The 14,053-nt window shown below is 40.7% G+C and overlaps 1 protein-coding gene across 11 annotated transcripts in view; it reads left to right on the top strand.

Annotated features, from left to right (window-relative positions):
* LOC134226251 (nephrin) overlaps window positions 1-14,053 on the top strand; it is a 1,334,188-nt gene that overhangs the window by 1,193,641 nt on the left and 126,494 nt on the right. For all 11 annotated transcript variants that reach the window (XM_062706895.1, XM_062706896.1, XM_062706904.1 and 8 more), the window contains one exon: window positions 10,598-10,888. In XM_062706895.1, the coding sequence (XP_062562879.1) occupies window positions 10,598-10,888 (291 nt within the window). The remainder of the gene's footprint in view (window positions 1-10,597; window positions 10,889-14,053) is intronic.

Genomic DNA, 14,053 nt, shown 5'->3' with positions numbered 1-14,053 from the left:
ATAACGGCACAGGATTCTACATCGAATGCAACTTGTTGTGAGCAAATCGGTTAAGGATAAGTGCCCGAAAAATGAGTGACATTTTTTACGCGATTTTTTCGTATGAATTTGTATTTTGGCAATAACTTTCGATCCCATAGTCCGATCTGGCCAATTTCAAATAGGTAACAATGGGACAGGATTCTGCGTCGAGTGCAACTTGTTGCGAGCAAATCGGTTGAAGATAAGTGCCCAAAAATGAGTGACATATTTTACGCGATTTTTTCGTTTGAATTTGTATTTTGGCCATAACTTTAGATCCCATAGTCCGATCTGGCCAATTTCAAATAGGAAACAATGGGACAGGATTCTGCGTAGAATACAATTTGTTGCGAGCAAATCCGTTGAGAATAAGTGCCCGAAAAATGAGTGACATTTTTTCGTATGAATTCGTATTTTGGCCATAACATTCGATCCCATAGTCCGATCTGGCCAATTTCAAATAGGAAATAATTGAACAGGATTCTGCGTCGAGTGCAACTTGTTGCGTGCAAATCGGTTGAAGATAAGTGCCCGAAAAATGAGTGACATTTTTTACGCGATTTTTTCGTATGAATTTGTATTTTGGCCATAACTTTCGATCCCATAGTCCGATGTGGCAAATTTCCAATAGGAAACAATGGGACAGGATTCTGCGTCGAGTGCAACTTGTTGCGAGCAAATCGGTTGAAGATAAGTGCCCAAAAATGAGTGACATTTTTTACGCGATTTTTTCGTGTGAATTTGTATTTTGGCCATAGCTTTCGATCCCATAGTCCGATCTGGCCAATTTCAAATAGGAAACAATGGGACAGGATTCTGCGTAGAATACAATTTGTTGCGAGCAAATCCGTTGAGAATAAGTGCCCGAAAAATGAGTGACATTTTTTCGTATGAATTCGTATTTTGGCCATAACATTCGATCCCATAGTCCGATCTGGCCAATTTCAAATAGGAAATAATTGAACAGGGTTCTGCGTCGAGTGCAACTTGTTGCGTGCAAATCGGTTGAAGATAAGTGCCCGAAAAATGAGTGACATTTTTTACGCGATTTTTTCGTATGAATTTGTATTTTGGCCATAACTTTCGATCCCATAGTCCGATGTGGCCAATTTCAAATAGGAAACAATGGGACAGGATTCTGCGTCGAGTGCAACTTGTTGCGAGCAAATCGGTTGAAGATAAGTGCCCAAAAATGAGTGACATTTTTTACGCGATTTTTTCGTGTGAATTTGTATTTTGGCCATAGCTTTCGATCCCATAGTCCGATCTGGCCAATTTCAAATAGGAAACAATGGGACAGGATTCTGCGTCGAATACAACTTGTTGCGAGCAAATCGGTTGAAGATAAGTGCCCGAAAAATGAGTGACATTTTTTACGCGATTTTTTCGTATGAATTTGTATTTTGGCCATAACTTTCGATCCCATAGTCCGATCTGGCCAATTTGAAATAGGAAACAATGGGACAGGATTGTACGTCGAATGCAACTTGTTGTGAGCAAATCGGTTGAGAATAAGTGCCCGAAAAATGAGTGACATTTTTTACGCGATTTTTTCGTAAGAATTTGTATTTTGGCCATAACTTTCGATCCCATAGTCCGATCTGGCCAATTTGAAATAGGAAACAATGGGACAGGATTCTACGTCGAATGCAACTTGTTGCGAGCAAATCGGTTAAGGATAAGTGCCCAAAAAATGAGTGACATTTTTTGAGTAGTTTTGCGCACACACACACACACACACACACACACACACACACACACACACACACACACACACACACACACACACACACACACACACACACACACACACACACACACACACAGACATCACCTCAATTCGTCGAACTGAGTCGATTGGTATATAACACTATGGGTCTCCGGGCCTTCTATAAAAAGTTTGTTTTTGGAGCGATCATATAGCCTTTACCGTATACTTAGTATACGAGAAAGGCAAAAAAGAATAAAGAAGGAAGAAATATGAAGGAAGAAAGAAGAAAGAATAAATAAGGAAGAAGAGAGTAGAAAGAGGATAAAAGGAAGATGGAAGAAGGAAGCAGGAAGATGGAAGAAGAAATAAATATGATGGAGAAAGAGAAAGGAAGAAAGAAAGAGGATTAAGGAAGATGAAAGAAAGGAGAGTGAAGCAGGATAATGTAAGAAGGAAGAAGTATGAAGGAGAAAGAAGAAGGAAAGAGGTTGAAGGAAGAAAAAAGAGGGAACAAAGAAGATGCAATAAAGAAGAAGTATGATAAAAAAATAAGAAGGAAAGAAGAAAAGATAAGGAAGAAAAAAATCACTATCGACCTTTTATCCCTTTCGACATTTAGACACTTTCGACATTTTGCCACTTTCGACCTTTTGTCCCTATCGACGTTTTGTCCTTTTCAACCATTTTGTCTTACGACAATTTGTCCCTTCGACATTTGTCTTACGTCCTTTTGTCCCTAACCCCTCAAATGTAACTCAAATATTGATAATGTATTGGTGAAATGGGTTACATTGAAGTCTGACTCGCAATAGCATATTTTGTCCAATTCTCCTCTAAATTTACAATTTAGTTCGAAAACGCTTATTAGATTATTGATAAATTATTTTTTGGATGTAAAATAGTAACAACTGGTTCAAACCAATTCGAGGTACGTTCAGACAGGCGATTTTTTTATTATTTCGTTAATTTAAGTTCATTTTACCCGAACTTCTCTAAAAATTCTTCAAACTTGCTTCACTGCAGAATCTAATTTACTGCCTTCAAAAAGGTATAGGTATTACTTTAATATTGAATGATAGACTAGGTGGTTATAGATTGATAGATGGTAAATGAATTACATTGAAAATTACGTGACATCTCTCGAAATTAGAAAATTATTTCTTGGGGCTAAAACAAACTCAACTGGATAGATTCTGTTCAAGATACGTTCTGACAGGCAGATTTGATTCATTTCTTGATTTTTTTTGTTAAATATCTTGGCTGTGCATATGCACAGCACATGTTTCGAAATAGACAAATTGATATGAAATTTGTGAAAAAGAATCCACGTGTCTTTAAGGGACTCGAACCCTCAACCTCCTACTCTCTAGATAGGCGTGATAACCCCTACACAACAAGACCGCTTAAAGGACACGTTTGCGGAAAAGCCATCAGAATCCGAGTACCAACCTCCACCGCGGTTAGCTCTCTTTTTTGCAAATTGAATATCTTTCGGATGCTTGATTTGTCCAATCTCCACATGTGCTTTACTGTTGTATATCCACAGTCAAGCGAGTGCACATTGTTTATCAAACGAGAGGATCGCACATGGAGACCATGTTACCCAAGTTCCTTTCAAAATTCTTCAAATGGTATAATTATTCAACTGATGATGTCGACTGTTTTCGATGTATTCAACTCAAACCGTCAAACCGTCAACTCAAAATAAAGATTGTGACCCCTCGTTTAAAAAAGTAATTGTTAGATCTCAAAAGTTGGTAGTATGAGCAGCGGGAAGAACGAAGGAGCAAGAGATGAGAGCGGAATGGAGAGAAGAGAAGAGAGGAGAGAAGAGAAGGGAGAGAAAGGAAAAAAAGGGGAAAAAGTTGGTGGCTTTGGTGAGGTCAAGAAGTAACGCCGGATAAAAGGTAACGGAAGAAAAATTTCGAAGGGACGATAGACGCCAGATTTTTATACGGTTCCCGGAGTGGAAACGGTTCCAAAACAAAAACGAAATACAGCGAAGTGCGTGTTCCGAGAAGTGGATGGCGAAAACTGTTGCCAAGAGTGAAAGGGTGTCGATAAACGGTTACTCTAAGCCTACGCTGTGGATCACGTGTGAGTGGATTGCAGTACCGGCCACCGGACCCCATGTGTACCGGTTTACGAACTCATTGGACTGCCTTGTCTCCGTCACAGCGAATTGGCCACGTTCGGCCCGAAAAGACAGGTGGAGAAGTGCCCCGGAGCCCCTGGAAGTATCCTCACTGAGGGGCGTTCTCAGTTAGCTATTTTCGGCGAGTCCCGTGCTGGTAGTTGTTGTGCCTGACGTAATTGCCACTCCACACGCCCCGGAAAGTGGTGACCAAAGCCTTAGAGGTGAGGGTCTAGTAAGGTCCGATGAGTCACCACACCAGAGGTGAGCAAGTGGAACGTCGGAACGAAGACGGAGTCGCCAAGAGTGGACTAGACGAATTCCTGACATCCAACACGAAAAGCTGTTTCCAGCTAAGGTAACCGCCTTTCAGCCAAACATTTCTCTCTATCGTTTCTACATGCTCGCACATCTTTGGGCCCTAACGGATCCCGAACGGCCGCATCGAGAACCCGATTACCCCGCTATGTTTTCAAACCTATTGTAAATTTAGAATAAATAGATGTTTAAGCTTATTCTACTGTGGTTGTCAATTTATTTCTCTGGAAGAGGGTCCAGAAGGTCACTTGGCAATATCGAGTTTCAGTCTGGATTTGTAATGAAAAACAACTATATGTTTTCTTCTTCCTACATTTCGATACTCATTTAAAACTTGGATTGGATCGAATCCTTGAAAAAGGTCCAATAAGGATAGAAACTTTGGAAGAAGAAAACATAATTGTTTTTCATTCAAAAACTAGACTGAAACTTTTTTAAGGATTTTTACTTCATGGCTTGTTAATCAAATTCAGTATAGTTCATTGCACGAATCTTTGCTATCTCTTCCTCACTTGATAAAAATTAGAAAACAACAGGACCACTACCTGTCAAATTTAACAAGTACTGGTCCTGTTGTTTTATGATTTCCAACAGGTGGAAAAGAGATAGATGATGTGATGAAGTCACTGTGCAGTGGAATATATTATGGCTGCAACCTCGTTTTCGACAACGGGTCACAACTAGGGCGTAAGAATTTTCTTTCATGCTGCTTCAAAAAAATGTTTTTATTTTTCTAGAAATTTCATAATTTATTTTCATGATAACAATTTCAATTGGGTTCAATCAAAGTTAATTGCCTATTTCCGGGGATTAAACCACCCGACTTGGACGTTAATTTACAATGTTATGAAAACTCATATGTGGATATGTACGTTATGTGGAAGATATTGATTTGGAAAATGTATTGGAGGTAACCACTTTCCCTTCGATGGGACTCGAACCCATGACCCTACAGTACGCTAGACTGGTGCTTTAACCAACTAAGCTACGAAGGACCTCCGTCGGCCTTCGCAACCTAGCGGCTGCTGAATCTGGAATCTCGAGCTCGTTCAGTAGCCGCTAGGTTGCGAAGGCCGACGGAGGTCCTTAGGTAAAAGAAACGAAATTTGCTCAAACCGCACTATAGAGAAATGCTAATAACTAAGCCGGGCAAACTCTAATCTTCTCGCGGTTTTCTGCATAACATTCTGTATTAAATTCTTCATAATCTGAATGAGTATCGTAGTTCTTCTTCGTAAGTTGTGTCGTCCAACTGCAACTTACAGTTTTTGAATGTTTCTGCATACATTTTTGCATATAAACTTCCAACGAGTTTAGCACCGCCCAAACATTGACCGATTTGGCTGAAATTTTGTCCAGAGCATCAGGGCATCAAATGGAACCGAATAAGAGGGCGGCCCATCAAAAAAATTGGAAAAAGTTTTTCCCATACTAATTTGAGCCACCCTAGTGGACGTGTACAATACACATGTGGAAGTATTGGCTTGAGAGAATGGATTGTGAGTGATTTGACTATGCGTCCAATTTGGGAATCTCGAGCTCGTTCAGTAGCCGCTAGGTTGCGAAGGCCGACGGAGGTCCTTCGTAGCTTAGTTGGTTAAAGCACCAGTCTAGCGTACTGTAGGGTCATGGGTTAGAGTCCCATCGAAGGGAAAGTGGTTACCTCCAATACATTTTCCAAATCAATATCTTCCACATAACGTACATATCCACATATGAGTTTTCATAATTTCAATTGTTTTCTTATTTTGATGCTTCAGAAACTTGGTAAAACTAAATTTATAGGGAAAGGGGGATGAGAAGCGTGATGATCTAGACTTTTTTTTTGAAAAAATAATAATACAAAAGCGTAAATATGGAGGACATGACTAGACGTATTTTATGGAGCATTCCAAATAAGATTTGTGTTGTATTATATTATTGTGTGGGTAGCTAGCTCTGGTAGTTGTTTTGATTTTATAGGAAATAAATCATTAAATCTGTCATGTCACTGCGCTTTGCGTCCTCATCAAAACAGTTTTTAATTATAACAATCTTAAATATTCTCTCCAATACCAAAAAGCTGAGTACATATTGTAATTCATTGCAACTTCTACACTAGGGATTTGCTCTCTACGATGCACTTCAGTCACTTTTGTAGCAATAAGCCACTTTCCCGTAGCTCCAAATAGCTGCCTCTAATATATTCCGAAGCATAATATTGGATTCGTCCAGGATTTTTTTACCAAGCTGCCGCTAAACAGAGAAGTTATTTTTGTGATGACTGCAATAAACAAGAAAATTCGCCCACGTACAAATATGATGGGAAATATCATACGAGAATGCCCTAGATTGAAAACTTACCTGCAGGATTTCATTACCGATCCCATCTCCGTTTGCGATGGAGCGATCCTCTGGTTTGCCACGAAATGCTGTTTACGCTCGAGCAGGGAATCAATATTCGAGCAACGCCTAACAATATACTCTTTGTCATCAACAAAGTTTGTTACTGACAAACGCACCTAGCGACAAACCTTTATCAGAACCCGAACACAATATGACAAGAATCATTTGCCTTACATGCTCTGATATTTCCGAAAATACGCTGCTAATTTAGTAATCATTGTTCGATTCTCGAATATTTCCATAAAAGCAGAAACTATGATATCATAAAACCGAAATTTTCACTAGAAATAATGCAAAATAACGGGATGAAAAGTTAGCAACAAGATTGTCTTCTTTTTTGTTGCTGACAAAAATTTTCGGATCTTTGTCATTATTATCTCCGACAAAAACAAAGCTTTGTCGTTGGTTCTCTTTTGTCGCTTGTTTCGCAAGCGCATTCCAAAATAATTGATTCCCTGCGCTCGAGTCAAGTGTAAAATTCTATTTTTTTTTTAAATGTGCTTATTTTGTTTGATTCTTTACTAAACTTCATCAAAATTGTAAACGTTTTAGGTTAATTTATACACGACACATAATTTTCCAGCATTATTTTTTTAACCGATTTTATAATCTTCCCCTACAGCGATCTATTTCATCAATATTCTATCAAAATTAAAGTGGCATTCAAGTTCTTTCCTCTGGCGGCAGGGTGGGTGTTCGGAATATGAGCCATGTTCGGGATTGGAGCCAAAACGGTACATTTCAGTAATCTTAACAAGCGGCAAATAACATTCTTCGATGATTATTTATTTCTTCCCATCAACAACCTCCACATACCCAATAGGACTAATTTGGTTCATGGGTTCTTGAGTTATGCAGAAATTTTTGTTACATTTGTATATGAGACCTTCTAAAGAGGGAAGGGGTCACAAACCATCATTAGAACCTTCCCGGATCCCAAAAACCTTTGCATACAATGTTTCACGTCGATCGGTTCAGTTGTTTCCGAGTCTATAAGGATTGTACAGACCGAAATTCATTTTTGATTTAAATTGGGTTTTTAGTGGCGGAAAATAAGTTGTTTCGCCAATTTTTTTAGAAGTTTTTTTATGTATTTAGGGGAAAATCAGTTAAATGAGCAATGCAATGGTTTGTCAGCAATGAAAAATGGGTTGATCAAGTACCATTAAGGGACAAATTATTCCCACTGTGGCAATGTAATGGGGGGCCGAAAATGTCGTCTAGCCAAACTAGTCATTTGGCTAAAGGGGTCATACGACCGTAAATGTCGTTTACAGAACTGGTCATATAGCCAAAAATGTTGTTTAGCCAAATGATGATAAGTGTTAAGTGATAACAGTCAACACTTCATGTCCCTTCGATTAGCTGCCCGAGAATTGTATGATCCTTTAAAAACTCATGGACGATTTAAATCAAGCGTGAGGTGGAACGCATCAAATCAGTAGCTAAAACTGTAGGTTGAATTAGTTCATCCATTTGAATCATCGTTGGTTTTCTTTTGTTCACCTTCTTGTAAAACAGTGAATTGACGTTCATCGCATAGAACAATAGTGTACACAAAAAATTGCCCCCAAATTGGTTTTAAACGCATTTCGGACCAAAATGATTTTTTGGAAACTGAGTAAAACGATACGATTTTACATGAAAGACTCATCCGTGATGCATTCGAATTGGCAAACCAGTTTGTTCGCACAGCAAGGTTCGATGATTAAGAGAGAAGAGAAGTGAGACGTCCTCGAAAAAACGATCGAACGCGCACTAATTAATTCACTTGCCGGCCTCACAAAGCATAACAACCCGAGCAGCACAAATCAATCAAAAACGGTTGCAGCAACTTGATTGTGCCTGAATTCGATCGCATATAAGTTACTGTAACCTATGTGGAACATGTGTGCTGCTAGGGAATATGTTTCGTATGATAGTGCGATTGTTCTGTAAGGTAATCTAAAATACGATCAAATGAGAAGTGAAACGTCTCATTTCATATTCCGTATTTATCACTTTTCATATCTATTTTCGGCTGTATGGTTTGACCAAATGTCGGCCAATGTCGGTCCTTTCTGTTAAAAGACTTTAGCTAAACAACTTTTTTGACAAAATGACTCGTTGATCCAAACGACAATTGCGGGCAAACGGCATTTTCGGCTAAGTGACCTGATAAGACGGAGTATGACGGAGACCAGATCGACCTTCAGTTAGCCTTGCGAGCAGAAGCGTAGGATTGCCAATCCAAAGATGGCGCGTTCGATTCTAATTAAATTACATTTTATATAATATAAAATAATGAACAATAAAAAATTAAAACAAAAAACAATCCAAAAAGCATATGTTTTAAAAAGCATATGCAGGCATTGCAATTTATCCCATCATTCGATCTTCTGAGCAAAGATACTGATGATATGCTGGGATATCGATCTTAGTTATCTATCTGCTCAGTAAACAAAGTGAAATGTTCGCCATGGAGAAAAGTTTTTTCACTGCCTTTGTTGTAGCAACGCCTTCGCAACGTGAACAAACCCCGAACCACGCTATCAGGATCATCATCAAATACTCAAATGATAATATCTTTCCAGAGATGATATCATGTGCTCAGATGATATTGCAGTGCCTGCATATGGTGTTTGATCGAAGTCCATTTTCTTAATGTCGCAATTTTTGGCTACGATTTTCATGCGCTTATAACATCCAAGTGCGAATGAATAACTTTTAAAGGCCGTATTCTAGGAGAAGTTAGCCATGCACAGCAATGTAATATATGTACTTACTATGCGTTATTTAGCAGATACGACCGTGCAATCAAGATTTAGCATCCGACTCCCATACAAAATCACGAAGCGATGTAAAATTTTGGCTGACGATGACGACGCAATCTGTTTCAACATCCAGAAATAAATCTTCCCATGAAATATATGACCGTGTGTATACGACTCCGGCATACCGCAGCAAAATTGTGACACATGATTTTCGCCACACCCGACAACTTGGAACTTCATTTCCATCTAACTCAATCGCTCACACCATCGCACGCACCTACCGACGAAGCGATGCGGATAGCATCATCGCTTCGCTCCAAGTAGGATTTGCTGAGAAAAGCGTTTCGCATCAATTTCGCCGAATCTACTACCGACTGCCAAAGAGTTTTAGACGAAATTATCCCTTTTCGGGGGCTACCCATCACCTCCTAGCTACCGGGGCGCGTTACCACGCTTGAGTTTCATCCCCACCTTCCGCATCTACTGCTCCTCTAGCGGCGCTCTGGTGACGCTCTGCCACACCCGGCAGGAGTTTTAAAACACAAGCGATCGTGCACTGAATTGTGAACGGCGTGTGACAATAGACACTTATCTGGCTCGAGGCTGGGGCTGACTGTTCCTCTTTGGTTCTTGGGTTTCTGGCCTTGCCTGCTCGTAAAATCCTCATTTACGACACACGGGGAGGCATTTTGGTAATCTAACTGGAAGAAATTGGTCAAATACGAACAAATTAGGCAACACACAAAGAGGAGTGAGATCAAATTCTACTAAAAATTTGAATAATAAATTTGACAGTCCTTATTACGTACAAATTCACACAATTTTTCTGAATTGTCAGCACATTGAAGATGTCCTATTCCCTTTTGTGGCAATTTTGACCAGCCCTACCGAAGAAACGCCCCACCCTGCAACCCGACAAGTCTAAGGTTGCTCCGCAACGCGGTATCGTTTCGCATTTTGTGTGAAAAGTTGAGAGCATAAATTTTACAACAATGAGATAAGAAATTAATTTCAAAATCACAATTTGGAGTTGCCGGGGGAAGGGCACCAAGAGGCAGCCCAACCGGGGCGGTAAGTTGAACGACGTCGTCGGGATGCGGGTGTCATTCTCTTCGGTTTTATTAACTGTGGACGAAAGAATTTGACGCCTATTCAATTTCTATAGCCCTCCTGGCGCAGGTCCCTTTCACACCCAACTAATGTCCCCCCACCAACCACCGGTTTCGAGTCCTTTGATAAATTTTAATTAAAATTGATTTATTGATTCGATTGCAGATCCACCGGGAGCGCCGTACATCGACGGCTACAAGCAGGGCGAGACGCTGCGGCGCGGTCAGAGTGTGGAGTTGATTTGTGCCAGCCGGGGAGGCAACCCGCCGGCCCAGTTGATTTGGTACAAGAACGGCGTGCAGGAGCGGATGGCCTACAGGACGTCGGAGCGTCTGTCGGAGAACATTTACAAGTTCATAGCGGAAGCCGGTGACAACAAGGCGACGCTTCGGTGCGAGGCGAACAACATCATGGCGAAGGCACCGCTGAAGACCGAGGTGGTGCTGAGTGTGCTGTGTGAGTATCGATTTGGGATATGAAAACATTTATGGCTTCATTTGAAGTTTATTGCTCAACTGAGGTGTGGGAAAATATGAGCATTTCTGATCGGATCTGATTAACCATTTAGGTAATAAATAAGCACGATTACAATTCCACGATTGAAGAAGTCTTTCAGAAGCGTTCAACGTTGCTGTCACAATCCTACAAAACCGAAGGTTCGCGAAAAATAGAAAACCTTTAATTAATGATTTGAGTGTATTACCTCTACGTGAAGTTAAACGATTTACAATTATATGGAAATGCTAATATCATCTTCCAAACTTAGACATACATGTTCATGATAGAATTAGAGACGAAAGTATAGAATTGATAGTTCCGTTAGGATACGGCAGGCATGAAGAATGATTTCAAAGCGAGCGTAGGGCAATATTTGTGAGAACCTTTGTCGGTAGTAGGATTTTTTTTTAGAAAACATTAAACACTCTCTCAGAAAAACAAAAATGAATATTGAACAAAATTCTCACTAGTCAAAAAATCATTTTATTTTTTTTCTTCAAGAGTTGTTCAAGTTTCATATAAAAGATTTGAGTTTCCTCCAGAAGTCAACAAGGCTTGAGAAAAAAATCGATAACTCAGGAACAATATAACAATCTCTTCTTTCTGGAAAAAGACTTAATAACAAAAGCTTGGTTCTAATCTCCCCATTATATTACGTGGTCATAGAGCGCAGCATAAACTTAAAAGATCGAGAACAATATAGCATAATTGACTCATGCGATTGATCGGGAACAGCTGTCCAAATCGTATAAAACTACATGAACAGTATTCGGCGAAAGGAAAACAAGCAGAAAGCTCCTCTCAGAAGCTCTAAAAGCTTCTCTCAGAAACTCGAAAAGCTTCTCTCGAAAGCTCTGAAACCTTCTCTCAGAAGCTCTAAAAGCTTCTCTCAGAAACTTTAAAAGCTTTTATCAGGAGCTGTGAAAGCTTCTTTCGAAAGCTCTGAAGGCTTCCCAAGAAGTTCTAGAAGCTTCTCTCTGGAGCTCTAAAAGCTTCTCGCAAAGCTCTGAAAGCTTCTCTCAGAAGCTCTGAAAGCTTCTCTCAGAAGCTCTGAAAGCTTCTCTCAGAAGCTCTGAAAGCTTCTCTCAGAAGCTCTGAAAGCTTCTCTCAGAAGCTCTAAAAGCTTCTCTCAGAAGCTCTGAAAGCTTCTCTCAGAAGCTCTAAAAGCTTCTCTCAGAAGCTCTAAAAGCTTCTCCAGAAGCCTGAGCCTCTCCAGAAGCTCTGAAAGCTTCCCAGAAGCTCTGAAAGCCTCCCAGAAGCCTGAGCTCTCCCAGAGGCTCTGAAAGCTCTCTCAGAAGCCTGAGCTCTCCCAGAAGCCTCCTCTCAGAAGCCTGAAAGCTTCCCAGAAGCCTGAAGCCTCCTCCAGAAAGCCTCCCAAGCTTCTCCCAGCCTGAAAGCTTCTCTCAGAAGCCTGAGCCTCCCAGAAGCTCTGAGCTCTCTCAGAAGCTCTTAAAGCGTCTCTCAGAAGCTCTGAAAGCTTCTCTCAGAAGCTCTGAAAGCTTCTCTCAGAAGCTCTGAAAGCTTCTCTCAGAAGCTCTGAAAGCTTCTCTCAGAAGCTCTGAAAGCTTCTCTCAGAAGCTCTGAAAGCTTCTCTCAGAAGCTCTGAAAGCTTCTCGGAGTATCTCAGAAAGCTTCTCTCAGAAACTCAAAAAGCTTCTCTCAGAAGCTCTGAAAGCTTCTCTCAGAAGCTCTGAAAGCTTCTCTCAGAAGCTCTGAAAGCTTCTCTCAGAAGCTCTGAAAGCTTCTCCCAGAAGCTCTGAAAGCTTCTCCCAGAAGCTCTGAAAGCTTCTCCCAGAAGCTCTGAAAGCTCAAAAAGCTTCTCCCAGAAGCTCAGAAAGCTTCTCTCAGAAGCTCAAAAAGCTTCTCCCAGAAGATAAGAAGCTTCTCCCAGAAGCTCAAAACGCTTCTCCCAGATGCTCTGAAAGCTTCTCTCAGAAGCTTAAAAATCTTCTCCTTGAAGTTCTGAAAGCTTCTCGAAGAACCTTTCAAAGTTTCTCCCAGAAGCTCAAAAAGCTTCTCCCAGAAGCTTAAAAAGCTTCTCCCAGAAGCTTAAAAAGCTTCTCCCAAAAGCTCAAAAAGCTTCTCCCAGAAGTTCAAAAAGCTTCTCCCAGAAGCTTAAAAAGCTTCTCCCAGAAGCTCAAAAAGCTTCTCCCGGAAGCTCAAAAAGCTTCTCCCAGAAGCTCAAAAAGCTTCTCCTAGAAGCTCAAAAAGCTTCTCCCAGAAGCTCAAAAAGCTTCTCCCATAAGCTCAAAAAGCTTCTCCCGGAAGCTCAAAAAGCTTCTACCAGAAGCTCAAAAGGCTTCTTCCAGAAGCTCAAAAAGCTTCTCCGAGAAGCTCAGAAACTCAAAAAGCTTCTCCCAGAAGCTCAAAAATCTTCTCCCAGAAGCTTAAAAAGTTTCTCCCAAAAGCTCAAAAAGCTTCTCCCAGAAGTTCAAAAAGCTTCTCCCAGAAACTCAAAAAGGTTCTCCCAGAAGCTCAGAAAGCTTCTCTCAGAAACTCAAAAAGCTTCTCCCAGAAGCCCAAAAAGCTTCTCCCAGAAGCCTAAAAAGCTTCTCCCAGAAGCTCAAAAAGCTTCTCTCAGAAGCTCAAAAAGCTTCTCCCGGAAGCTCAAAAAGCTTCTACCAGAAGCTCAAAAGGCTTCTTCCAGAAGCTCAAAAAGCTTCTCCGAGAAGCTCAGAAACTCAAAAAGCTTCTCCCAGAAGCTCAAAAAGCTTCTCCCATAAGCTCAAAAACCTTCTCCCGGAAACTCAAAAAGGTTCTACCAGAAGCTCAAAAGGCTTCTCCCAGAAGCTCAAAAAGCTTCTCCGAGAAGCTCAGAAAGCTTCTCTCAGAAACTCAAAAAGCTTCTCCCAGAAGCCCAAAAAGCTTCTCCCAGAAGCTCAAAAAGCTTCTCTCAGAAGCTCAAAAAGCTTCTCCAAGAAGCTCAGAAAGCTTCTCTCAGAAGCTCAAAAATCTTCTCCCAGAAGCTAAAAAGCTTCTCCCAGAAGCTCAAAAAGCTTCTCTCAGAAGCTCTGAAAGCTTCTCTCAGAAGCTCAAAAAGCTTCTCCCAGAAGCTCAAAAAGCTTCTCCCAGAAGCTCAAAAAGCTTCTCCCAGAAGCTCAAAAAGCTTCTCCCAGAAGCTCA

The sequence above is a fragment of the Armigeres subalbatus genome, chromosome 3 (genome assembly GCF_024139115.2).
Source record: "Armigeres subalbatus isolate Guangzhou_Male chromosome 3, GZ_Asu_2, whole genome shotgun sequence".
In the NCBI taxonomy this organism is placed as follows: domain Eukaryota; kingdom Metazoa; phylum Arthropoda; class Insecta; order Diptera; family Culicidae; genus Armigeres; species Armigeres subalbatus.
Note: the sequence above shows the minus strand (reverse complement) of the source record. Positions and strands in the feature narration are given on the sequence as shown.